The 24,290-nt window shown below is 42.4% G+C and overlaps 1 gene segment (V, D, J or C); it reads right to left on the minus strand.

The window, feature by feature from the left end:
- Nucleotides 1-1,381: 1,381 nt before the first annotated feature.
- LOC105499650 (T cell receptor delta constant-like) overlaps nucleotides 1,382-24,290 on the minus strand; it is a 45,003-nt gene continuing 22,094 nt past the window's right edge. Inside the window, 5 exon segments of the C gene segment in view lie at nucleotides 1,382-2,428; nucleotides 3,640-3,753; nucleotides 4,093-4,158; nucleotides 4,721-4,999; nucleotides 17,697-17,767. Coding sequence covers nucleotides 3,641-3,753; nucleotides 4,093-4,158; nucleotides 4,721-4,999; nucleotides 17,697-17,767 — 529 coding nt within the window.

Below are 24,290 nucleotides of genomic sequence, written 5' to 3' on the forward strand. Positions count from 1 at the left end.
GTTGAAACAGATACATACCCTCAGTCCCTGGGAATCAGTCCCTCCTTCCTCTTTTCTTGAATTATCTGCCTTAATAGAATTATTAGAGGTATTAGATGTACTCTTAGAAATGGAAGAGGCTTTGCACATTATTTTATAGAAACTACACTGCAGTCCAGAGACATGGTGGACATTCTCAAAGTCGTATATCTGGCTAATGATGGGCCCAGAAATGCAGCGTTACACTTCCAGGGCTCTCTCCTGCAGCTGCACCCTAGGTGGCTCTATCAGTGAGTGGTTTGGGCAGCAGTTTATGTACTCTTCAGAAACACTGGACAAGAGTAGCCACTATATGGAGCAATGGAAAGAACAGGGGATGAGGGAGCCAAAGGCCTTGGGCATGTGGCTTGGCTTTCTGGGGCTTCTGTTCTAATGCCTACTGAGTATGTCACATGTCCATCTCACAGTTCATATATCATGGCCCCAGATCAGAAGGCAGCCATAATTCCTCCTGGCTCTTGCCTTAAATCTTCTCTGGAGGCTCCTTTTGGTTTGAGAAATTCATGGTCCTGTGATATGCCAGGTTTTGTTTTGTTTTGTTTTGTTTTGTTTTTCTGGCATAGTGGGCTAGAGGGTGGCTCATTTATATGTTAAATATGGGACAATCCTGAAGTTCATTCTAGCTGATACTCACATTGACATCTTGTCCTCATTTGGGGATGCAATGTGTTCTTATAGCAGGAACTTCGTACTGAAAATCTTGAGACCTTGGTTCTACTCCCAGCAATATCCCTGCCTCACTGAATGACTCTGGACAAGGTACATACTTTTTTGAGGAGAGGGCATTTTTTTAATCTGAAAAATGAGAATATGATCTTTTTTTTCCTAATAACTTCAGAAGAAACACCCTAATATTACACAAGGTAACTTGTGAATGTTTTGGAAATCAGCGTTCTTTACACATGCAAGGTGTGGTACACATGATGGGGGAGTTTGCAGTCGGTCATGGCAAGGGGAGTTGTTGGCGACAGTCACTCTTTCACTTGTTACCTCATAAACCCTCGCTTGACACTCCACATAGGTGCTGAGGAACCACAATAATGGGTTGCCAGGGCCCTGAGCCCTGCTCCTGGACAAAGCTGTGGCCTTCCTGACGTGGGAGTAGCAGAGGTCATTGGCCACACTGCAGGTGCTGCTGTTGTTCTTGCTGTAACAGCGGCATCAGCAGACGCAGCAGGAAACCCGAGGCTGGGTCTCCAAGGCAGGGCCTCTGTAGGCTTGGGGCTCAGGAAACTGTGGTGTGATGCGTAAGTTCAGTTTGGCTTTTGGCTGACTAATAGTGAGCTCACAGAGCTGCCTTTCCCCCTGTGGTGATTTGCAAAGAGTAAAGCCAGAGGCAAGATGCACACAATGCAGTTTAATAAATGCAACAGAGACAGGGGCTGAGAAGAAAGGCAGAAAACCATCAATACCAAGGTACCAGGCCAGAGAATCAGTGTGCAATGGTTTCAAACACAGATTGGCAGGCAAAAGACAGTAAAAATGTTGTTTTTGTAGAGAAAGATAGGGGTCTCATTTCTGTTCCTCCCTTCAAAAACACTTTCACAGGGAGTTGCTTGAAAGCAGACTTATGTCTTCTTTGTACTCTCAGTACAGTGCCTGGAACTCAGAGCGAGCTAATTTATGCATGTTAAATGAATTAACAGAAAGCAGTGCCTTTCCTCTGTATTTTACTCTGATTTTTGCTAATAGTCTGGAGAGTATTTAGATGAGATTTTGGAAACCCCATTGCCTGCTCATAAAGTATTAGCGAATTCAAATGTAATCTCATTTGTAAAGTACTAGGAGATGCAGAAAGTGCTAAAACTTTGCCCCCCTCCACACCATGCAGAATCTCTAGTGTGGCTCCTGAAGTGAACATAGAGAATGGGACAAGCTGTGAGGGCAGGAGGAAGAAGATGATGCTGGTTTGTAGCAAATCCAGTGCTCAGTTGAGCAGAGTCTTCCATGTTTAGATAAAAGGGCACCTGCTCTTCTTCTCCCAGGGCCTATTTTCCTCATGAGGAATGAAGCTGTGAACCTTTTGGTTCTCACTTTCTACTTCAAAAGGTAAAGAAAGTCAAAAAGAACAAAACATCATTTTCAAAGTGTATCAGTTGTAGGAGTAAAAAAAGTGTCCTATATCTTTTTGTATCCTTCTATCCCTGTATCAAAACAGCATATAAAGCAGTTAGGACATAAACCCCCCTTCCCCAGGACTTTTGTCTTCCCACCAAGCTGGAGGATGAGCTGGGTTTGTTGTCTTCGAAGAAAAATTGGTTGGGCTAGCAGCCATTTTAACAAGGCTATGACAGGTCCACTTGAATCATCAAGAAGTCAGAAGCCAAGGAGATGCATTTTTGTAAGCCTTTGATTTCTTCAGGAGTATAGCTTCCTCATGCCAGTCAGCCTGCAAGTGAAGAAAGTTGTTATAGAATAGACTGCCAGTGCTAGAAGGAATCATAGGGGTCATGTAGTCTGGGGGTGGCCAGTACTTGCTATGCTATGCCATTGCAGACATCACTAATCTATTGTGGCTCATTTTCCATCTACACATGGCAATAGCTTAGCTGGTTCGGCTATCAGTGTTGGCATAAGTCATGAAACTCTTTTGTTCTCCTTTGGTTATTATTATTTTTTAACTTATTTGTTTTACAGATGCAAAAACCCAGGCCCAGAGAGATGAAGCAACTTGGCTAAGGTAACATGTAAGTTAATGTCAAAATCAAGATAAAGCTCAGATCTTCTGACTCTTAGCATAGCCCTCTTTTTATCCAGCCACACTGCCTGTGTCCCTGGGACTGTTAGTAAAATAACAGGTGAGCTGGACACCCATTTGGAGATGACTGGATATGTTTACTGTCTGGGTCAGGTCAGTCAAGTACTCTAAGTCTAGGGTTGTTCTTAGAACAGGAGCTGGGGTTGATGAGCATTTGTGAGTATTGCAGAAGGAGTGACGGGGAGGAGCCTCACATGCAAACCCAGGCCCTGGTTTCAATTTCGTGTACGAGACTATCTGAGAAAGGAATGCAAGTAACAGGCAAATAATTAACATCTCAGACCTAACTGTGTATGCATCCTGAGTAGGTAATATTGAGCTGTTCACTACTAATGCTGTGTGTAGGTTCATCCCAAAGACAGGCTGATCCACCCATAGACAGGCTGGTCCTATGATTAAGGAGTGTGAGCTGGCATTCCCTTTATCAGGACAAAGATAGGCTCTGCTTCCACTGGATATTCTTCAGGCAAAGCTTTACTTATGGCCTTGCAAATAATCCATGGCCTCTTGGTCAATGAACAAAATAGCAGTTAAAGAAGATGAATTCTCTTTATTTATCTTCTGTTTTCTCCCTGGGGTGAAAGTGAGGGTTATTGTCTGGTGTATTAGAAAAATAGTACATTATACTACCTAATGGGTTTCAGTCTGACTTAAAATGAAAGGATAACAGGAGATGGGGTGCTGTTTTGCTGAGTAGCGGAGATAGCCTACCTTATTAATTCTAAATATGTCTCTATTTTCCTTTTCCAATGCTTCTTAGTTTCTTACCATTTCTAAATCCCCTTTCCCCATGTGCAGGACAGTGTGGGTAGAGATAGGAATAAGAAGCGGCTAATTCTTACCTTACAAGAAAAGTAACTTGGCAGTCAAGAGAAAATTGATGGCAACACTCTTTGCAAACAGCATTCGTAGTCCCAGCACTGTGAGAGACATCATGTTCACCTTCTCGGCATGAACTATGGTTGAACAAGAGTGAAGAAGGTGGCTTCAGGGAGAGATTAAATTCCCTTCCAGAAATTGGGCCTGTAACACTGATATCAGCCGACCCCAAGTCTGCCTAATTCTTTCTGGCCTGCAAGCCCAGCGTGGTGCCAGACAGCCCTCAGAGACCTTAGGCTGCTGCTGACACCGAGCCAGGCAAGCTCTGCTGGGAGAGTCAGAGGCTCCACAGAGCCAACTGGGCTCAGCATCATTTGTGTTTTCTTTTGAAATCTGATACTTTTTGGCCCCAGTGTACAACTACAGAGTTTGCTTTAACCCTTGATTCTGAAGTTGGCCATTTGATTTGAACTAACCTTTGGGTTCATGGCAGCTCTTTGAAGGTTGCTTTGTGTTTTCAGTTTGCGTTGGTTTTAGGTGATCTGGAACAAACAGCAGTGGTCAGGGTTACATTGGGAATGAAGAGGCTCACAGGATTGTAGGGTTTTAAAACTGGAGGAGACTTTGGGTGAGTGAACTGAGGACCAGAGGATGTGACTTGGTTAAGGTCACATAGCTAATTATACAACATGCTTCCCATTCCAGCCTTTTTCATTGTACCATGAAGTCAACATCCAGGCACACCAATATGTGGGAAGAACTAGGATCTTAGCCCCATGATAGGCCACATTGCCCTTTGTTGGAATTTAGCACTGGATTAGACTGCACGTGGACTTTCAATCCCAGAGTCTAGTATGAAGGGGACAGTGGTTGGTAAAGAGGAGAGATGAGAATGAAATAAGATGGGCTTTATTTTAGATTTCATCTTAGGGATGCCAAGCATTTCCCTCCCCTGCCAATGGCAGGCTACAGTTGGGCCTAAGTCTTATTTCCAGCATGATGCTATATTGAGAATGATTTGTCCACAGTTACATCTCTAACTTCCCTTTCACCCAATTCTTGTTCCCCATAATCTCCAGCCCCTTGAAGCCAGAAATGGCCTACCTGTAGAATTTGTCTTCACTTCAAAGTCAGTGGAGTACACAACTTCCTTGTTGTGTTGAACTGAACATGTCACTGAATTTGAATCTGCATATTGACCAAGCTTGACAGCATTGTACTTCCCACTGGGAGAGACGACAATAGCAGGATCAAACTCTGTTATCTTCTTGGATGACTCGAGATTTATTCTTATATCCTTGGGGTAGAAGTCCTTCACCAGACAAGCAACATTTGTTCCATTTTTCATGACGAAAACGGATGGTTTGGTATGAGGTTGTCTTTCTGTAAATATAATCAACTTGTTACGTGAGATGATTATTCACAACTTTGTGGGGGTTAAACAGTGGTGATTACCTCGATTACCCTGGAGCCAAACACTACAATTCAGACCTCCATGCATCCTGTTAGTGACCTGGGCCTTAGCACCTCTGTTAAAGGACAGGCAAGGGGAGCAGAAATGAAAGGCAGTGAGTTTGACTTCTAGTTAGGAGCTGCTAGGAGATAGGGCTGGAAGCACAGATGGAAAATAACAACTACAAAGAAGTTTCTGGATCATCTGGGTTTCAATTATCTGTGGATTTTTTCTTTTTCTTTTTCTTTTTTTTTTTTTTGAGATGGAGTTTTACTCTTGTTGCCCAGGCTGGAGTGCAATGGGGTGATCTCCGCTCACCGCAACCTCCACCTCCCGGGTTCAAGCGATTCTCCTGCCTCAGCCTCCCGAGTAGCTGGGATTACAGGCATGCACCAGTATGCTCAGCTAATTTTTTGCATTTTTAGTAGAGACGGGGTTTCTCCATATTGGTCAGGTTGATCTTGAACTGCAGACCTCAGGTGGTCTGCCCGCCTCGGCCTCCCAAAGTGCTGGGATTACAGGCGGAACTACCGCATCTGGCCGATTTTCTGTGTTTTATTAATCAATCCTCTGGACAATCTAGGTCAGGCTGAATATCTGTCTGCACCAGTTGGTTTTTTGTAAATGCATGGGTACTTGGATGGTAGATCAGGGCAGGTGCTCATGCTCTGCATTCTGTCACTTAAAGAATCAAGAGTCTGAGAAGGACTGCAAAACTAGCTCAGAGGCTCTGAGGATGGCAGTGTTGGGGTCATGGAAGGGTGCCATCCTTTCCAGATCTGCTGGAAAGGGATCTGCTGAAGGTAGGTGGTACATGTTTCTGCCTCTAGATGAATACTCGTTCTTCTATAGGGGACTGACTACTGTACAGTTTCCTTTGAGTCTTTAGTCAGAGGATAGCAATGACCATTTTCAGGAAGTCCTTAAAGAAATAAAACCAATTTAAGCCCGTTCATTCTTGCTTTAATCTAAGAAGAACCGTGAAATGTTGGTCCCAGGATTGGGTTCCCTCCTGGCCTTCTCTTCTTTTGTGCCTCACTTTGGACTACCACCCTGTAAATGCATCCCTTTCTTTCCTTAAGACCACAAGTCTTGAAACTTTGAGAGAGGTAGTGATGATTCTTTCACACAGTGCCTCACTGAAGTTTTTGAATTGTGATAAATGTTATGTCCATGGAGACTTAGATTCTTAGGCTATCTTCAAATAACTGTTAAAGAAAGAGCCCTGCTAATACCTGAAACGAAGAGAGACAACTAACCTGTAAATGATGATCTAGATATATTTTCAACTCTAAATTTAATGCTGACTTTCAATATTAATTGCTCCTGTAAATTTGGCCCTTAGTATTTGAAACTTAGGTGAATTTGGCTTCTTGATATCAAATGAAAAATATGTTGAATTCTAGTGTATTTTTATCTACTATGGTCTATAGTCAAGACATTAGGTATTGCTGAACAAAAAGTTGGTAATGAATGTGTAAATGGAAAATAAGTAATTTTTCTTTTCCTTTTTTTTTGAGACAGGGTCTTTCTCTGTCACCCAGGCTGGAGTGAAGTGGCCCAATATCATCTCATTGCAACCTCCACCTCCTGGCTCATACTCTCCTCCAGCCTCAGTTTCCCGTGTAGCTGGGACCCCAGGTGCACACCACCACAGGCTAATTTTTTGTATGAAAATAAATAATTTTTCTAATGCTTTATCCTGAATCTGAATTTAGGTTTCAGCTATGAGGTTCATGGCAGTAGAGCTACTGCCGTATCAACTGGTTTTATCTGGTTGAGAGGGAGCGATTGCTAGTCAGGAAGTTCCTGCTGATCATGGCTTTGTAAATGGACCAAAGTTGATCAAGGTTTTCCTAGAAAATCAACTATTCAGAGAAACCCCCTCATCACTACCTCATCATTCTCCCCATTTCCTCTGCTGGGAAGCTCAGCTAAAAGACTGATTCTGTTTCAGTCACTCAGGGCAGGAAACTCATTTCTAAGAATCTGGTTCCTTATGTTTTTGGCTTTGGTTCTAGACAATTGAGAGGATTAGAAATTTTTTAAAGGGCTTTCTTGGAACCTGCTTTCAACCTGCTTGAGAAAACTTCCTGTTTGGTTTCCTTGCATAGCTGAAGCCACTGATAACAGAAACTGGTAACGGTAGCATTAACGGTTGGAAACCACATGCATTGCTCACTCACCTCCCTTCATAAGTGCGACACTTCTTGCTCACTGTTTTGACTTTGGTTTGAGACATACTCTGGCTGACTTTCAAGGGAGTTACAAGTTACAAAAGAAACTTGTCCATAAAATAAACACCCTATTTCGTTTTTTATTTAAGAGTATCCCTTAATCTTAGTCTGATTTAGTTGGATAATAAAGGCTTCCTAGAATTTTAAAATCTAAATTCATCAGGCAGTTGTCGAATCGTCACTTTGGTTGGGGAGACTGGGTTTGAGTAATTTGAATAATACGATATAATTGAAAAGACATGTCTGAAGGTCATGCACTTATGATATTGTGCTCTGAATCTATTAGTCAGCATTTCAGATAGAGCATAATGCATTGACTTGATAAAACATTTTTCTGAATCTCTCTTTCTACATTAATGTTTATATTTTCAAAGAGATTGTTTGAAAGAAAACTGTCTTATTGAATCCATTCTATGGCATCTTGGTAATTAAACCTTTTTAAAAACTGGAATGCACTCAATATAGTTGCCATATGCATCCTAGTCTATTTTGTGTTTGACTTAAACCCAAACGTGAAGCTATATGAAACTGTAGTCCAAAATTTAGATTAAAGATTTAATTGTTTATCTTTGAAGAACTTTTAGTCTTTTTTCCTTGGTCCACAAATATAATTACATTGCAACATGTGCTTCAAGTGCTATTTCTTTGGAAAATTGCTTTATTGTCAGACTTTCTCTTTTTATGAACACCAATATATTGCTAAGTTATGTGCTGGTAAACAATACCAAAAAAGTGTATACCATTCCTGAACAGTCTTTCTTAATTTATAAACTTAGAAGTCACCTATGTTTTAGATTCACATAGAGAGTCCTACTGATCCCCTAAGAATGGCAACATCTGGAATAAATGTCGCTCAGAATTTCCAGACTTTCTGCCAATATGGGATTTAACTTAAACCCTGAAATAAAAGTTTATTCTACCTAATTACTCTGACCATGCTAACTACCTTTCTCCAGAATCTTCCAATCTGGAGGACATTTGTTTTCAGTTTGCAAGGAGGCGTGCATACTAGTTAGTTTAGCCAAAGGGATATGCAGAGATGAAGCAGCTTCCTGAGGAATTGCGGCCCAAGTATCCCTCCCACTGTCTCCCCTGCACCTGAATGCTCCAACTCTTAGTGTAGTTCTTCTAGATTTCTTTGTGTTTTTTTGAGCTGCTCTGAAGATTTCAGAAGTAAATGGGAGGTGTTGTTTTAATATATACTATATACATAAAATAAAAGGAGTTACAGAGTTACTTAAGTGACTCAGTCTAGTGTGTTCACTCTGGCTTACTTCACATCTGTAATACTCTGTCTCCTTATTATAATTTCATTTACTAGTTATAATTTATAATGCAAACTGGATTACAGCCCCAGTGCCAGGATTCAAATTATCCCTAGAAATATAGGAAAAAGATCAACTCACGGGGCTCCACGAAGAGTTTGGTGCCAGTTCCAAAAAACATCTGTCGGGTGTCCCAGGAGCACATTATGACAGTGCCTCACAGGTAACTAGCCTAGAGCTGGCCCTGGGGCCTGGGCTGTAACATCTGTGCCCTGCCCCCCAGCTTCAGGTCTCAGCCTAGAGACCCCACAGCTCAGTGAACTACGAAGCTGCTTTTGATGAGACCACAGGGCTGAGTACACAGAGTCTCAGTTCCCTTTGAAGCTAATAATAGTTGAACTACTGGATAGATACGTGAGGGTGAAATCCCCATCCAAGAGATACCAGGGCAGGGCTGAGACAGAGCAAGAGAAGAAGGTGGCAGGTGAGCAATAGCTGCCTTCATGATGGAAAATTTGACTCCCAGTTTATTGAGAGGGGCATCCAAGAAGAACATAATAGCTTGAGGGTAGGGATGGAGCACTCAACTTGACCTTTCTTACAACAAATGTTAGGTTGAGGAGAGGAGAGTTATAGAAACAGGTTCCATTGTTATACTCTGGTTCCATTCTCTTGGGTCACAAATACAGAATTTTGATTAGAAACCTAATTTCCCCCATCACTCAGACTGAGTCTCACAATAATAACGAACCTGCTTTCTAATTCCCTGAGCTTGGTTAAAGGCTTTCTAAGGACCTGAGGGTTGAACAAGAAATTGGTCACTGCTGGGGGAGCCCACTGGTACTGTGTGAGAAGCCAGTGCTTGTTTTGCATTGCTTATTTTTGTTTTATAATTTCTCCTGAATCTGGATACAGATATAAGCTTCAGGAGCATACAGTCATCATGTGAAATGTAACTTAAAGACCATGTGAATTACTCTGCCTCATGACTAAAAATCAAGCTCTTTGGGTTAGAGCCTGGCAAAAGAGAATGACAGTTGTGTAGGACCATTATTCACTGTCAAAACTTTAAGGACTTGGGGCTTGATTTGAAAATTTTCACATCCCCTACCTGAGCTTCACATCGTCATATTACATTTCATCACTGCAGGAGAAGAAAACCAGAGAAGCTAATGGAGTGTCATTGGGGAGCATGGTCAGCATCCTGGCAGAGGGGCTAAGCATCAGTTTCATTAATTTCCTTCTTCCCTAAGACTCCCAAAGGCACAACCTCAAAGATTTGATTCAAACACTACAGATAATTCCAAATTTCAAGTGGAAATGATTTTAGGGGAAAATGAAACACAATATTTTTTGCTCAGATGCAATTTGCTAACCATCAATCAGACTGAAATCAGCTACAACATGATTCTGTTTCTCTCCTTTTCAGTGCTCTAGTCTCTCTCCCCTCAAAGATAAGAAAACTTGGCAATTTCTACTATTTCCCTGGAAGCAACAGGCAGTGGAGAACCCCTATAAGTTTACAGCATTCTCTGAGAGGCAGAGACCATGTTGATAGTACCAGTCACTTTTTGGACTTTTTGTCAGATAGCCTAGCCACATTCATGTACCATTTCCTACTTATTTATTTCCTTTGAATAAACAAAATCAATACCTAATCATGCAAGAGGTAATGGCTCTCCCAATGGACTTGGCATTTTGGAAGGTGTCTGAAGGCTATTCTCTGAACTGGTCTCAGTGATTGACTATTGGCAGCTACCCAAACTACCAGAATATAGTCCCTGGATTTCCAAACACTGGAACAGGCTACCAGTAGACAATGGCTCCAGTAGGGGACCACGACTTCTCTATTGTCCTGGAGTTGGTAGCTGTGTTTCTACATTGGATGCAGGATCCTGAGCCATTGTGCAGAGTCCCCAGTTTCAGGGCTAACAGGAGAGGTGCGCAGATAATGGCTCTCAGCAGACCCAGGCCAGGATGGGACCCTGAGAACCATTTAATCTGAGCCAGTTATGTTGGTTTAATGCAAATTCTCAGAAAAAAGTGACAAGGGCAAGGTTGGCTTCTTATCATCAGAGAGAGAGAGAGAGAGAGAGAGAGAGAGAGAGAGATTCTCTTTTTAAAACTCCTTCTTTCATAATACATTTTTTCTTTCTAACCTTACCTCTTCCTACACTGTGACCATGACTTTTATCCCTCATAAATACTGGAGAGACCCTCCTCAACCACAGCTTGCCTTTTTCCTGGTTCCAGGGAGCCCAAAACTAGAAGCCTGACCTAGGGCTTTTTTTTCAGTAGTTGTAAAAAACTTATCAATACCAAGCCTCAGAATGGAATTTCCAAGCATATACAGAATATTGTCTTGAGAGAAATCTAATGCATTTGCTCCCAAATTTTACCCCTACCGTTTGCAACAAACAATGGGTTTCTAATTTAGAACTCTTCGCTTCCCAGGAAGCCCCACTCATTCAGTACTATGCTACAACAACTCTAAAGGAATATACACACTAAGCTGTAGTAAAATGCATAACTTACCTGGTTCCACGATGAGTTGAGTTCCCTTTCCAAAGAAGAGTTGTGCTGTGAAAGCACTACTGCAGGCATCATTACAAAAAACCTTGCTACCTATTTGCTCCCTGTCAGTCTAATTCATCTGTTTGGAAGTGGGTGGGTGGAGCAGAAAGGGTGTAGCTGGAGACAGAGCTCTGCAAGGGTTTCTGAGATCTGAGCATTATATTTTGGCAGCGTTTTTGATGTCTGCTATCTTCTGAGTTTTGACACTTAGGCAATTCCTTAGATTTTCTGCTATTATCTCCTCAACCTGCCATCTCTTACTCCCAGATCTTGCTTCAGGATAACATTTTCACATATTTTGCTGAGAATTGCCAAATGGCCATTGTAGGCGGAACCATAACTATAAGCCTCAACTAAATCAATCACAACAGGATTGTGCCTCAGTGAGAGGTGGAAAGGCACAATGGTTGGTGCAAGAGCCGTTGATGCAAAAGACTTGGGGTTTATCCAAAGGATTATAATAATCACAGATGACTATCACTTGTACAAATACTTTGCTACTTAAACAGCTGGTGTTTATACTACTTCAACAAAGTTACTGAAATAAACCCTATGAGGTGATATTTTTAGATCCATCTTACAGACAAAGTCACTGTAAAGGTGGTTAAGCGAGTGGCTGAGTTGGGCGAGCTTCACTCAGTTTCCAGTTTCCAGCCCCTGAATCAGAGTAATAGATGATAGGACTGAAAGGAGCCTCAAGGCATCATTTTTCCAAACCTCTGTGATCACACAAGGGCTAATTAAGGGATGCATAGGGAGAGTTTTCACTCCCTTTCCAGTGCTTTTTGTTTCCCATTAAGTCACAGAATTCCTACTGGGTAGGACAGTCACACCACTGGGTTTCCTTGCTTTTCCTCCCAATTGTTCATAAGAATTGGTCTGGGGATAATCGGGATCATAGTGCGCAAGGGCTGGAAGACAACTTGGAAATCCTTCATCTAACTATAAGGAAACTATAGTTCAGTGCAGTAAATCACAGAGTTTGTCAGGTAATGCACTGTCAGTTAATGCATTGGATGGATTGGAATTTGGTCTCTGATTTACTGGTTCAGCGTGCCCCTCATTTCACCTTGTGTCTACCACCGAGAAGTGCTGTCATGTGGATCTGATCACAGTGGTGGCCTAGATCTGTACATGGTGGATGCATGGATGTTGAGGAGGCTTTCTAGAGTCAGGTAGAGGGAATAGAAACTCTCTAGGAAGGACAATGGATCAAGACGGCTCACTGAAGCACAGATGCCATCCTGAATTTTATCGGAAACTCAGTTCCTGTTCCTCAAGCCATCCCATGATATATTACCTACTGGAGCACTGCTTCCCAACCTGGTGACTTAGATAAATATTTTTAAAATATAATTGCCAAACATAGTGGTCATAAGAAGGAAAAGTAGGTTACTTACGTCTTTCTACCTCCAGATAGGTTCCTTTGCCAAAGATCAGTGGTCTGGCACAGCTGACATACCTAATCCAAAAACTACTTGCTTTTCCCTTTACGGGAGCCCTAGCCCCAGTTGCCAAGTCATGTGATATTCATCGCAAGCTATTTTCTATCCTATCTGGCCTAGCCTCTTCTTCTCAGCCTTACAGGTTGTCCTTCAGGATGGAACAAGAGGCGACTCTAGTGTCAAATAGAAATCCAAGTTTTGCCCATATTACAATCTGACAGAATTTGTGCTCAAATAAGAGAGAATGAATATAGACTGGAAAGATGTTTTTTGGTTTGATCAGGAGGAAAGAAGGGTGGAATATTGGTCATAGAGTAGTGGTTCTCCACCTTTGGGCTACACTTAGGTGGGGCAGGGACCTAGCAGGTTATATATACCATGCATTCCAACCTTTTAGGGGAAATTTATTTCATATCTGAGAGTTTTGCATCATTGCCAAGTATTGTGCAGCAGCCAGACTGCTTAGTACAACATAGAATTAAGTTTTTCCATCCATTTTAATAACACATTCATGCATACCAAATTTTAGCAAGCTTCAATGACACACTCACACTTAGAAGTGACAGTCAAATTAATTTCTGTCATATGTGAACATCAGAATCTATGAGATTGCCTGTATATCACCCATAAAAACCAAGGAGGGAATATGAATTTTTCAGATCAGTTTACCGTCCTTAAAAGACTGTAGATCATAGCTGGAGGATCACTAACATAAAGGGTGGTTCCTAGTTGTTGTGAAGTAGAAAGATGTCAGAAGATCCCAAACCTAGTTTTGACTCTGTCCCTTTCCAAGTGTGTAATCTTGGCCAAGTTCCTTAAACTCACTGAGCTTTATCTGGCTTCTCTATGAAGTGAGGATAACATCTTCTGTATTATAGGTTATAAGATTAGATACAGCATCTGCGAAGCAGAGAGCCTCGGTGTAATTATTAGAATGTTTATGAGGGATAAACTCAGAGAAGATACATTTTACTTGAAGCTTGGGGAATGTAATTGCACTAAGAACAGAGCTCCCAAGCAGGAAGGGTTGTGGGACAGGTTGCTGAAAAAGAACAGAAGCTATTTTTTTGGTGTTATGTGATATGAAGAGGGTGCCCACTTCTTAGGGCCATTGGTAAGGACTGGTATTCACATTTCTGTCTCTCTAGATCTTTTCTCTAGGTTACATGTGACTTCCCTTCCACTCTCCAATCTTCCCTTTAGAATTCAAAAGCAGAAGTCCTTACAGTGGCCTACAAGCCACCCTATCCCCAACCCATCACCAATCTGACTTCATTTTCACATTCTCTCCCCGTCACTCCCTCCCCTCCTCCAGCCACACATCCCAGGCAGCACTGTGTCCCCTCTGCCTGGAAGTGCTCTTCCTCCAGAGGTCTGCATGGCTCACTTTACCACTTCCTCGGGTCTCCGCTCAACTGTCCCCTTTCCAGTGAGACCTTCTGTGACTCTTCTGTTTAAAACTGCACGCTGTCCCTCTCACTAGTCCTCTTTATTCTCCTTCCCGGCTTTATTTTTCTTCTCAGGGCTTATTACCACCCTAACATACTGTATATTTTATTTATTTATTTAGTTTACCATCTGTCTTTTGCCATTAGAAAATAAACTCCAATATGGCAGAAATTCATGCTTGCTTTGTTCATGTGGATTCCCTGGCACCCAGAATAGTGCCTGGCACGTAGTGGCAGTGACCTGTGATGGCTTGCAGAGCCAGGACTCAGGCTTGGCTCTGTAGGTTATCAGTTTCCTTTCATTTTTCTTTTCTTTTGCTTTACACCACAGCTGACTTTTTCTCTGATTCATTCATTCCTTTCTTTATTCATTCACTCATTCAACAAATGTTTATTTAGTGCTTTCAGTGTATTCGTAGATGTAGTAAGAAAGAGCTCGAAGTCCTTTCTCTCACAGAGCAAGGGAAACAGACAGCAAATGAGCATACAAAGTTTCAAGTAGACATGAGGGCTCTAAATAAAGCAGGGAAAGGGGTCTTCAGAGTGACATGAGGTGGTAGGGAAAGGATTCACAGGAAATGACATTTGAGTGGAGACCTGGAGGAGGGGAGGGAGAAAACTGTGTGAGTCCCTGGAAGAAAATGGCTCCAGGTGGAAGGACTTGCAGGTGCAAAGGCTCTGATCTGGGAGATGCTCACTGGGAGTGACAGGGAATGTCAGATGCCAGAACAAGGGCTAGTGGGTCTGGAGGAATGGGAAGGTCATCTCTTGGAATCTGGGAGACATCTTGATGAGGCCAGAATTATGTGAACTCCTTTTCTTGAGGGAAAGGGTGATGCTCTGATCATCGTCTGGACCTTCTGTATTTAGGGACCCTGGGTCTCCAGGGGTGTAATGTGAGAGATGGGCCTCACCTAGCTCCTCCTGGGGAAGGGGAATGCTGCTTTGGGTAACTGGTTTTGGCAAGGGTTCAGAAGTTCTTCCTTGGTGAGAGAAGTGATGGGGATGGCACTGGAAGGGAAGTGGCATAACTGTTGTTTCTGATTCAGCTTGAAAAGGAGCTCATTAGAGGCCTGAGACAGAGGCTGGGCCAGGCAGAAGAAACCTCCACACATGCCCTAGTCTAGCTGTAGTCCTGATGGAAAAGCAGAGTTCTTAAGAGCACGGATTCTGGCATCAAGCAGGTGCTTCAAATGATGACTTTACTAAGCTGTGTGATCTTGAGGAACCCCTTTGAGATTCAGTTTCCTGATCCATTAAAGGCAAGTCATGGTACCTCAATTCCACATGATCGTTGTGAGAACTGAGTGAAATCACATTCATTAAAGGACTTAGTGCTGTGGCCTAATAAATGGTAGGCACTCAAAGAGTGGTAGTTACATAATTATGACATAAAATAATAGATTGCATTCAAAGTCCCTCACATGGCCCACTTCCATGCAGATATTCCCAACGACCATGCCCCTTTTACCCGCTGCTCCTGTTGTTACCGTAGAAGTACACATTTATATTACTTTATCCCATGCTGTTTTGTCCCGTTCTCTGTTCTGTTTTATGAAGCTAAGTAGCCTCTCCAGGTTTACTCTATCCAGATGACTAAAGTGTGAGGTCTACAGCTGTGGGTTTGTATAGACTCATTCTGTTAGTTTTGTGCTACCCAGGAGCTCCATAAATAAGAACTTGAAAGAAGCTCCCAAGGAAAAAAAAGCACCAAAAGGCCTCTGAGAAGATAAAGGGCCTGGGCTTTGCAGTGCTGTCTCTTTAATCCAATATTGGCTGCTTAAAAATAGCAGGCGCCATTCAAAGATATTCTAGGTCGTGCCCCCTCTGGATACCCCTTATTTTTTCACTTCAAAGGCTGATGAAGTGCACCAATATGAAGTTCAGCATTACCCAAACTTCGTTTAAGCACATCTCCCCCCCTTTTTTCATCACATGCATCTGTCATAATTTGCTTAAAAATTTAAACAAATTTACTCATTTTTTAACTTAAAATATAATTAAAAGGAAACTTGAAATCACATGGGTTTGATAACCTAGTTGTACTATTCTGATAGCCATTAAAAGATAGATCCATGCAAGTAAAAAGAATGTCTCTCCATCTGAAACCATGTGCTATGCACTCCACAGTTAGGGAAATATGGACCAAGTAAATGGGTAAACAGAGGAGCTTAATTCATTAGGAAAAACTTGGCAAACAAAGGGAAATTAAGATAATCAGTCTTTAGCTTTGTTGGAAGTGTGGATAGACGTATTTTAGTGAAAATTTTAAGGATAATGAGGTCTAAAGGCAAAGGCCCAAATTAGTTAAAATTTCAAAATCTTACTAAGATTTTGATTTTTAGAAAAGTCTGAAGGTCTCTGCACTGACTCCGCTAGCACAGCTTTGGGTGTCTTTCTCTTTGATGGCAGGGCCCCTGCCCCTTTTCTCCCTGTAGTGTGTGAGGTCTGGGGATGCCCATGCCTGTCCTTCCCCTTCCTCAGCCTCCTTCACTGCATATGCCTGGAACTGCCTTGTCCCCAGTTGGTCTCTGAGAAGAGCCCACCATCACCACCCTATCTCTCTAGAGCCTTCTTTTACCTAGAAAAACCTAAGCCGAGTGCCAAAGTCCCAGCCAGGGCAGGGCATGCTGTTTCTTTTCTAGCAGCTGGTTGGGCTGATTTGGGACCACTGACCCCTATTGCTAGACTTCCCTAGGACCTTTGAAATGGGTTTTTGTATTGGTTTATTACATTTTCTTACTTAAGATTAATATGCACTATCTAACTGGAAGCTGCTGCCAGGTGGAGACCACTGTCTTATTTTATTTTATTTTTTAGCAAGACACTGTTGAATGCAAATGTCATTGAAAGGACATCAAAGATGCCCTCTGTGTTGAGCATGATCCTTCAACAACCTTAGCATCGATTCCTGCATAACTGTTAATAAGTGAGTGGTACCATACACTCTTCGCAAAAACGTTGAACGCTGGTGAGTGGTAGGGAACTCTCCTGGCTGTGTGCTGGAGACTTCAAAGCGTTTCTTAGTTGGAAGCATTACACATTCACTTTGTCCTGGTTGGAATGTGGTCTCAGTGGGAACTAGAATGTCCCATATTTCTCACTAGTAACCTAGTTTTCATTTGCACCTCAAACAATTAGAAACAAATGTCTGGAACAGGTTATTCTCTTCTAAAGAGAAATATCACAACACCAGGGACTACTTGCTCTCGCCTCACCCTCCATGCCCAGGAGATGGATTCAGTTCTGAGCTCTCCCAGGAGGATGTATTTGGTGTAAGGGAAGTCAGAACGTTTGGAATCACCTTGGGAAAACCATCTGGACTCAGGTCAGCCTCATTCCATGTCCATTCTGACTCTGCTCAGGGGAGCTGGGCCAATGACTCTGCGGTTTCTACAGCCTGACCCGAATTCGATGAACTGGGCAGAGTTCTCTGTTTCCTCTGAGCTGTATGGGTCCTTTCATATGCCCCAAAGTCTTTTTTCACAGATACCTTCTGCTCCCCTCCTATGGAAAGGATTAACCATATTTCACCTCTTCCCAGGAGTCCTCCTCAACACTAGCTATTTCACCCATTTCCCATTTCAGGATTATTGCTGCCTCCTTAGATGGAGGATGCCTTAACCTTAAATTTCAGATAAATAAATGAGTTACTTACTTGGTTCCACAGTCACACGGGTTCCTTTTCCAAAGATGAGTTTATCAGTGTCACAGCACTTGAGGACGTTACAAAAACCTCAGCGCTGCTCCCACCTACCTTCTTCCCATTAGCTTTAGGACTGGAGGATCTTTAAGGCTCAGTTCCATGAAAGATGGCACTTGTTGCTTATCCAGCTGTTCATAGATGATGTAATCATCTGCAGGTAGGGACAGGTTTGCTTTGGGAAGGCTGTTGTCTGAGGAGTATGGAGGAGCATATTTCCTATGGCGGACCTTTCCGGCACAATACACTTGATGCAGTGCTCTGAACTGTTGCTTTCTATTGTTTTACCTTGCTCTCACTTCCTAGACCCACACTCAGCCCTCTGTGTTGAAAAGCTGGCACCGTCAAAAGGGTGGGTCTTGGCTCCATGACTACTGCAGGGTTAAGGTGTTTGTAGCCACCAGTGCTGCTTTAAAGGCAGATAATATGTGGCACAGCAAGAGGAGACAGGGTGGCATGAAGCACTGGGTGATTTACAGGGCAGTCAGCTTTAGAATGAGCAACTGTGGCTGGTAATTGCCTACAAACAAATCAATCTCTCTTCAAATCCATCTTCCCAAACCACAAAGCAAAGCACTTGGGTAAATCTCTCTAGGGGTTTGAATTTAGAAATTCCGTGTGAGGTGGCTCATATAACTCTCTTTTGCAATAGAATCAACATGAAAGCAAGACAAGAATAGTTTGTAGGAAATACCTTTTTGTATTCCCCAAATGTGCTGTAAGAAAATGTAGAAATGCCAGTTTTACCTAAGGGAGAACAGCAGTGAGTGAGAGGTCAGCAGCCGTGGTCATCTCCCCGGTCCAGTCAGCTTCCTGCTATCCTTTCCAGACTCCAAAGCAAGGAGGGAAGCTGCTTGCTGTTTTTATCTCTTGAGGTGTGGGACCCAGGCTGAGGATATCCCAGGGAAATGGCATTTTTGCCCCTGCAGTTTTTGTACAGGTCTCTGTAGGTTTTGTAGCACTGTGCGTATCCACCCAGTCACAGTGCTACAGAGCTTTACAAAAACTTCCCCTCGGTTTCACACTATACGGCCCCTGAGAATCCCCAGAACCAGATGTTTTCTCCAAGTCAAGCTCCAGCAAGATCAAAGGGTCCTGACAGTTAGGTCAGGCCAAGCTGACTCAGGTGCTTCTGTCTGGGGCTCTTCTGCCCCACTGGCTAAATTTGCCTTGGGGTTTGTGACTAGAATGGACTTTTAGAAATCATCACATCCACTCCCATCTGTGCTTTTTGGCCAGTCTGCCCTCAGATGGTTTCCCACTGAGGAGTTTGTCGGGTACTTAGACATCTCATGTAGATTCACATGCTGTGGGTTAGGCAGAAAATGCTTGTGGTCACTGTAATTTCTCCTGTCCCTTGCTAAGCTTGTGAATCACCTCTTCCTACCCTGCTTTCCACTTGAATAGTATATATACAGTTTACAAAGGGTTTTCATGTAAATTTAAAATTTTGTCCTCTCCATTAACCTCCTCCCAGTTACTAAATTCAGGCCAGTAGCCCACATGGTGCTTTGTGTGATTTAGAAAAGGTGGCTGTGCTGGGTGAATGCAGAGATAGCCCCTTGGGTTCAAGCTTGGCAAACAGATTGCACTTTTGTGTGGTTTATGAAACGCCTTCCCTGTCCAGAAGTTGCAGCCCCACATCAGGGCCTTGGCTGGTGGCAGAGCATGCCTTGAATTTTAGCCCCACTTCTCCTCTCTGCCAGGTGCCCTTGTGAAGGCACAACCTGTGCAATCAGAGGCAGCAGCTCTGGCCAAATTCAATGGATGATTTTCAGTTTTAATCTTGTTTGACCTCTGAGTTTTGACCCAGTCATTGCCTTCTCAAAAACTCTCCTCAGGGCTTACAAGACAGTGGTCTTGCTTGCCTTTGATCTCTGTTCTAGTGCTGTCAAAACAAAGTAGTATGATAGGCTCGTCGAAAGTGAGCTTATTAAATGTTAACCATGAAAGAAGAGTATGAATTTTGTTATTGTTACTATCTAGCAACAGGGAGCAGGAATTTAAAAAGGTTAATCTTCACACTTTCCCTGAAGGTCTTATCCAAATGCATGGTTTGGTTTAATTATGACTACTTTGCCTACGACCTTTGTGATGACTTTCCACCCTACATACAGCTGCATACCTGCCCCATAAACTCCAAGGAACGTTATTTCTATATATAAAATCTAGCATTCTTTTGCTGATTAAAAAAAAGCAAATAGGAAAAGAGAAAAATAAGAATGTTATGGCCTCAGTAACAGACAATGCAATAGGATGGCATAGAGCAAAAGGCCTCATGGGGAGAACCAGGTAAGAATAAAGAACTGTCACTTGGACTCTTGAGTGTAGCTGGCCTTAGGTACTAGTCTTTGAAATGGCAAGAGGTAGCTGATTGATGCAGTAAGCTTCTGACTCACCCATATGAGACTCATTGAGCTCCTTCTAGTGCTGGTGACTTTCCCAAGAAGCTGGTGACTTTCACACCATCAGAAACTGGTATAAATAGAATTAGTTAGAGGAAACAAACGTTGGGAATCCTGATGAGAATGTGGCTTCCCAACTCTTCACTTCCTCCCTGTAATAGAAGTGTACCTCCAGGTTCTTTGCCATGTGACTTTGCAGGGCTTCCTACTACAGGCTCTATTGACATTGGGGCTTCATTATGCTTTGATTCATAGAATATGAGTGGCACTTTTGCCCCTGAAGTTTTTGTACAGGTCTCTGTAGGTTTTGTAGCACTGTGCGTATCCACCCAGTCACAGAGCTACAGAGTTTTACAAAAACTTCCCCTTGGTTTCACACTATATGGTCCCTGAGAATCCCCGGAACCAGATGTTTTCTCCAAGTCAAGCTCCAGCAAGATCAAAGGGTCCTGACAGTTAGGTCAGGCCAAGCTGGCTCAGTGTATCAGTTCTAAACTGGTGTGCCAGTTCTAAGCTGAGTCTTCGGACATGTCACATCATGGGTTTCCACCAGCACTCTTTTTTTTTTTTTTTTTTTTTTTGAGATGGAGTCTTGCTCTGTTGCCCATGCTGGAATGTACTGGTGTGATCTCGTCTCACTGCAACCTTTGTGTCCCGGATTCAAGTGATTCTCCTGCCTCAGCCTCCTAAGCAGCTGGGATTACAGGTGTGTGCCACCACGCCCGGCTAATTTTTGTATTTTTAGTAGAGACAGGGTTTCACAATGTTGGTCAGGCTGGTCTTGAACTCTTGACTTTGTGATCTGCCCACCTCGGCCTCCCAAAGTACTGGGATTACAGGCATGAGCCACTGTGCCTGGCCTCCACCAGCACTCTTTAGCCTCTATCCTTTGAGATGTAAGGAGTGTTCTCCAGGGAGTCGTTGCTACTTCACCCTGACCTCTAAAATGAAGACACATAGAACAGATCTAAATCCAACTCACATCTTGAAGCCAAGTCCAGGTGGCCTGCAGACCAGTGAGCAAAAGTGATACATGTTTGTTACTGTAAGCAATTGAAATTTTGGGGTTGTTTGTTATAGATCACAATTATAACAAAAATAGTTGATTAATACAGATGGTGGATCTTGGGAGGATTCCACCCTCATATGCTTTTAACTATGTCTCCAGCAATTATGGAATGGTATACATAAAATTTTTGGTGGCTTCCTATTATCCTCAGGACAAAACAGTATAAAACACAAGACCTTAGCTTACTTGCTCCCTTAAATGCAGTTGCATTGAACTACTTACTTCCTGAATGCTCTGTGCTTTTTCATATTTCTTTGCTTAAGATGCCCTTTCCTTCTTCTATCCCCCAGTTGATCCCTAGCCCCTCTCTTTAAATCCTCTGCATTTTCAGGGTCTTAGCTTAGTTGTTTGCTTCCCTGGGAATTCCTAAATGACTACCCCAAACTGATCTGGGTTAAGTGCTCACCCTTTTCAGAATTTTCATGGCATCCAGTACTTATCTTTATTTTTGCACTCAAAACCCTTTTTCCCTCTTCTTCATTAGGTCGAGACCCTTGAGGGAAGTGATCTGTTTTGTTCATACCTGTATACCATGTACCAGTACAGAGCCTGACCCAGTGAGTGCTCAGAAAGTGCCTTCTGAATCCATTTTAAGGATGAGGTATTTCAGATTCAGGGAAGATAAGCTAGTAAGTGACAGAGCCATGGCCAGATCTTCCCAACTCCCAGGCTCTGGCTCACTGCCTGGCACCAGGCTGCCTTATGGAATACTGCCTTAACATTTGTTTAGTGGTACATGGGACCACTACTTAAAACACATTGATTTTTAATATTAGCCTGAGTTAAACATGGTGGGTAAGTTTAATTTGTTGTGATTTACTCCATACCATATAATATATTCTAAAGCTGTATAGAAATGAGTTTCACATTGTCTACATATTTGGAGTATTCAAGTCATGTTCTCTTCCACTAACATGGGTAATCAAAGATCAATTGCACCTCTGGAGAGGAATCCTCGAATGCCATAGCTGGGAGACGTTTCAAAGATCATATATTTACTCTCCTAAGTTTTCAGATGAGAGAGTCTAGAAAGATCCAGAGAGGTTTCGCAACTTGACCAAGTCACCCAACTTCAAAAGAACATACAAGAAATTGGGTATCTATATCCCAGTGCAGTGATCTTTTTGGTACACTAGGCAAATGTCTTCTTTGGTCTTTCATTCTGGCATTTACGGTTTGAGAATGTTTCAGCCTCTCCGTTGATACCTTTCCCTGGGGTGGCCATAGGGTAGTCTGGGCAACCTGGCCCTTTCTTTCTCTGTGTAGTTTTTTATCATGATGTGAGATGCTCTTCTGCAGGAAAGGGGAAGAGCAGGCACACGGTGGATGAATCCTGAGGTTCAACTCTTCATGGAAGGAGCTGTGTCATGTTCTTTTTGCCAGGCACTCTCATTTTCAGAGGAAAGGGACAGTGTTGGAGGCTGGGTTGACTGTGGTACTGTTCAGTCCTGGCTGGATTGTGATCTCATGCTTGGGAGCAAATTTGTGGGATATTAAGCCAAGAAATGAAATAGAGATTGAACAGGGGCATCCTCCAGGCTTAGAATATTTGGGACTGTGAACTTTGAGCTAGTGTTATTTATCTCTACCCGCTGCTCCTGGTATTAACACATATGGTTTGAGAGTTGTAGACAAACTACAATGTGTTTTAAAAGGGATACTAGGTTGTTTAAGAGACTTCAAACCATGTCCTGGGAAGAATAGCTAAAACATATGGGAGACTGTAGACCAAAGGAAGGGAGGTATCACAGTGATCATAGTCTTCAGATATCTATCAGAGAAGAGCTGGCGTATCAGAAGACAGTTGGATTCTCATGTCTGCTTATGCACTCTACCTATTGCAATATGTTGGTTTGGTTGAAATATATGAGAGAAATCTGGCCTTACATAGATATGTAGTGTGAAAACAAAGGAGTATTTTAACAGCCTGTTCAAAATATTGTGGCTACAGTATTCTTTATATTGCACCATAACATGACAAAAGGTAGTTTCTTTGAAGGTTAGTTATGATGTGAAATCTGACACCGTGTTAGTGAACTTATCATATTCTGTTACATTAAAACATTGGTTTATCCTGAAATGTGGATAGAATGTTCACCCATGCATGCTTCTTAACGCATCCATTGGTCACTTGAGAAAATTGGTTCACTGTTAAGCAGCTTCCACCTGTTAGCACACATTTTATTATTCAATGCCAAAGTATTACAGTAGTTAACATAATCACTAGTCTCTTTAAATCAGGAAAAATTTTTAAATATTGGTGAGCAATCTACTTCACAGTGGCAAACATAAATTTCCTAAAACTCTAATTTTTCCTGGAAGTTTAGATTTTATAATTAACAGGTTGGGCACGGTGGCACACACCTGTAATCCCAGCACTTTGGGAAGCTGAGATAGGCAGATCACTTGAGGTCAGGCATTCGAGACCAGCCTGACCAACATGGTGAAACCTCGTCTCTACTAAAAACACAAAAATTAACTGGGTGTGGTGGCGCGTGGCTATAATCCCAGCGACTTGAGAGGCTGAGGCAGTAGAATCACTTGAACCCAGGAAGTGGAGGTTGCAGTGATCTGAGATCACACCACTGCACTCCAGCCTAGGCGACAGAGTGAGACTCTGTCCAAAAAAAAAAAAAAAAAAAAAAAAAAATTTAATAATTAGCAACAACTAGCAGTTGTTTATTTTAATATGACAGGCTCTGTTCATCTGTTTTTAAGAAAATGGCTGGCAAATCTATAAGTCTGAATAACCATAGTTGCCTGTCAATTGTTCTTTCAAACAAAAATGTGTGTTTTTTGGAAAAAGTAGCTAGTTCAACTTGCAACTCAAACAACCACACAAGTGTGATCTTAGATAACGATCATAATTTGGAATGTAACAGAAGTGCTTTATGTGTACTTACCATTTTGTCGCACAGAATACTAAAAAAAATGTACTCAAAAGTTGAGATTTAATACAATTAATAATTATTACTGCTTTGTAAGTATTATGGGCTCAATCGTTTGCCCCCTAAATTCATGTTTAAGCCCTGAATCCCATAACCTCAGAATGTGGCTATATTTGCAGAAAGGGCC

Source organism: Macaca nemestrina, chromosome 7 (genome assembly GCF_043159975.1).
Source record: "Macaca nemestrina isolate mMacNem1 chromosome 7, mMacNem.hap1, whole genome shotgun sequence".
Classification (NCBI taxonomy): Eukaryota; Metazoa; Chordata; class Mammalia; order Primates; family Cercopithecidae; genus Macaca; species Macaca nemestrina.